Here is a 3,608-nt window from a genome sequence, read left to right as displayed (position 1 = left end):
TGGGAGGGGGCTGGGTCGGGGCTGGCCCCAGACAGTGACCTGAAGTTGAGTGGAAGCAGGCTTTTTCCATCAAACCCTGCCTGGATACCACACACAGAGACCGAGTGTCAGTTTACTGCCCTGAGCCGGCTCCTTCTCCCTAAGCTCCACAGTAATTAGACAAAGAAAACCCAAATTAGCTGAACAGGCGTCGACAGCTTCCTCCAGAGCACCCCTGGTACCTACATGGGAATGTGTCCGAAAATGGCTTGATTGTAGCCCAGAGTCAGCTAAGAAAACATCGGCAAACTGAACTCAGTTTACCACTCATTTCCAATAGGGAAAAGAAAGAAGGAAAGAAGGAAAGAAAGAAAGACAAGTCTCTCTTTTCCGGATGGGATGTTTTGATTAGGTTGGGGTAGGGGTTTTGCAGTTGTTTCCACTTTCTAAGGATTTCTTTCTGACTTGCTGGTGAGAGCATTTGGGGATGGGTCCTCAGTATTTTCATGGTATTTTTTTTCACTTGGTCTTATTTGCCATTCTATGTGGAACAATTAACTAAATATAGAAGTAAAATAATGTAGTCACTAAACCAATGCCTTAAGTGTCTACAAATAAATGTTTAAATAACATAGAAACTGGAGTGGGAAGGAAAGATAGTATCTTAAAGGAGCGCCTCTGTCATGAGTTCTCTCTCTCTCTCTCTCTCTCTCTCTCTCTCTTTCTCTCTCTCTCTCTGTGTGTGTGTGTGTGTGTGTAAGTGGGAAGAGTATCAGTCCAGGTAGAAGTTTATGGAGAAGGAAGATATTCATTTCATTTTTGGTGGGGGGTGATGGGCCATGGGTTTTGGGTACATTCAACAGGTCAGTATCATTGTCAATCAGCCATGGACCCTTTTTGATTCTCTGCATCTGAAAATTCTAGGTATATTGGATCTCAGGGGGTATCTACTTTGAGAGCAGGCCCTAAATGGTTTTAGGACTCAGAGACTAAAAAATAAAAGGCATTAATCCTAAAATCCAGGCAGGGCCAGTGATGACCGTCTATATCAGTAGCTTGCATTTTGGAGGTCATGGGTTTCTTTGAGAATTTGTTTGTAGCTATGCAGCCTGCCTGGGATCTTAGGGGTTCCACATATAACCATTAAAAAAAACCCCCTAATTCTACATATTTTTAGCTTCTGTCAATTCAGCCATTTAAATTATGAGGAATATTTTAAAGGCTCACTTCTCCATCCAAGTGACAATGGTAACCATTTTACCTAAACTCCTTAAACTTGCAAGAGATCCCACTTATATAGTTTGGTGAGTGCTATGGGGCCCCAGTCAGGTTCTGGAAAGGCCACGGACCTTGTGGGCAGTTAGGGCAGGAGTCAGTCTGCTAAAGTGCAGTCTTGTTTCTCCATGGCCTTTTTTTTCTGCTTCGTGGCCCCTGAGCAAGATGTGGAGGCTTGGGGCCTTCATAAGTTATCCAGGCAGGAAGGGCTTCTCTCCAGAACCACTTCTGCCTAAGGAAACTGTTCCTTTGGCTGAGACCACCCAGGTCTAGGATTGTTCAAGCCCTGCATCTGCTTGTCACAGATTTCCAAGGTACCAGCCATTCCACTCACGTCCTGTCACATCACATGGCCCAGGTGCCATCACTCCCCTTCAGAGATGAGGAAACTGAGACTCAGAGACTGGATTACTTGGTGCAGGGCATGCAGGAGCAAGTGACAGAGCTGGCCTGTGGCCTGGGACTCCAAGTTCAGTGCTCCTTCCACTGCGGTACAGCAAAGCCTCCCTGAGCTTTGTGTTCATCAGTGCTTTTTAAACAAATCTCTTGGGAAAGAATGGGTGTGATAACACATTATGTCAAACTCTTTATGCCTGGGAAGAATATCTTAGTTTCTGGTCAGCAGGCAGGGTTTAGAAGGAAGTTGTGACTGCGAAACTCAGGCTTGCTGAGCACAGCCTCCCTCTCTCCCCAGGTTCCTTCTTCTAGCGGTGAGACTTTCGCTCTCTATAAACAATTTTTTTTCTTTACGGAAAGGAGAGGTTGGTTCATTTAAATAATTCTCGATGGGCTCAGCCCCTCCTCGGTTAACCAGAAACAGGCAGCCTCCTGTGCGACGTCCTCTCTCCATCCCTCTTGGTTGACCTTATCCCTTTAGGCTGCGGTTCCCGCTTCAAACCCCTCGGTCCCGCCCCTGCCCCAGCAAGGGAATGTAAACTTTGGCAAGCTTGGGCTTCTCCCATTGTGTTCTGTAATCGGCGTTTTATTCTAGGAAATCTCCTCATTATTGCGGTTTAAATTTTATGTTCTTAGCAGGCTTCCTCCGCTTCGTGGGTTTTACTTGAGATGGTTTAGACTAAACCGGTTACCGCCAGCAGAGACGCACCCGCACCACCACGTTTGCGGCCCCTTAGACGTCTCCTCCGCGCGACTCGCGCCTGCTCCCCCTCCCTTCCTTCCGCTGGGCCCCGGCGGGGAGGCCTCTTCCCAGTTCGGCATGAAACTGAACACTGCTTTCACCCCGCGTTAGGCACAAGGCTAACGTGAGTGAAGGAATCTCCAGCTCTTACGAGGCCTTTCCACGTGCGGACAGTGGGAACTCGGGGCTGGGGCCTAGGAGTGTCAGCGCCTTTGAGGAGGAGACAGCGGAAGAGCCCTGGCCTGCATGCTGCAGAGGCTTCTCTCTAGAAACTTCCACGTACACCAGAAAACCTGCACGGGAACAGCACTGGAAGGACGCGGAGGCAGGGGCAGGAGAAGGACGGTGGCGAGGAGTGGGGATTTTGACACCCCTCCTAGCGTCTGCTCTTCTTCCTCGGCCCAGAAACCCCCCAGACCTCCGGGCTTGAACACCAGCCACCCAATTCCAAATGTTTATTTGGATAGTCTTCCGCTCTCCGAAGGCGCTGGTGTCCCGGGCAGGGCTCTTTTTACAGCCACCTTCCTGAAAGATCCGCCGATAGCTGCAGATCTCCTGGGTTTGGCCGTAGGCATGACCCATGACCCACTTGGCCAGGTCTGACGGTGCCTGGGGAGGGAGGAGAAAGTGTCCAGTCTCTCAGACCCTCAAGCGAAGGCCGGGCCTCATTGTGTCTCTGCGCTTCCTGGATTGCGGGGCGTGGGTCCTTTCGGTTGGGAGACGGGCACCGAGGATGCTGCGCGCGGACCCGGGAGTTCCCGGCGACGCCTCCTGCACTTGGCCTACAGCTGGTTGCGTTTAGGGCTTGGGAGGCTGGGGGCGTGAGAAGAGGGTTTCGGTGTCAGAGACGAGCTGCTCAGCCCAAAAGCCCGAGGAAAAGGGCCTGGGTTGGAACAGAGTCGGCCTGAGAGTCTCCTAAAGGGGAAACACGAGTGGGCTCCCAGCGGCGAAGAAAATAAGGAGGAAAGCCTGAACCCACATTCCCCAAGCCGTGAGGTCTGCAGGTGTCCGCAGCACGTTAATTTTGCGTGCGCTTGTGCGTGGGAGGGAAGTTCCCGCGCTTTAGGTGGCGGGACAAAGCGTTTAGACGCTGTAGGAGTCAGGCGGCGTCTCGGCGGGCCCGGCGGGGGAGGCGGCGGCGCGGAGGACCCCTCGAGCTCTGCACACCTCCCCTTAACGCTCCCGTCCACTTCAGCGGCCCGGGGTCGCTCAGCCG

The 3,608-nt window shown here is 51.7% G+C and overlaps 1 protein-coding gene across 1 annotated transcript in view; it reads right to left on the bottom strand.

Annotated features, from left to right (window-relative positions):
- FOXF2 (forkhead box F2) overlaps positions 1 to 3,608 on the bottom strand; it is a gene marked incomplete at its 5' end in the record, with an annotated part of 10,511 nt that overhangs the window by 6,419 nt on the left and 484 nt on the right. Inside the window, one exon of the mRNA XM_008050905.2 lies at positions 2,544 to 3,001. Within this exon, the coding sequence (XP_008049096.1) occupies positions 2,544 to 3,001 (458 nt within the window). The remainder of the gene's footprint in view (positions 1 to 2,543; positions 3,002 to 3,608) is intronic.

Source organism: Carlito syrichta, unplaced genomic scaffold, assembly GCF_000164805.1.
Source record: "Carlito syrichta isolate Samal-C Ts95f unplaced genomic scaffold, Tarsius_syrichta-2.0.1 Scaffold154067, whole genome shotgun sequence".
Lineage (NCBI taxonomy): Eukaryota > Metazoa > Chordata > Mammalia > Primates > Tarsiidae > Carlito > Carlito syrichta.
This window is presented reverse-complemented; position numbering and strand designations above follow the sequence as displayed.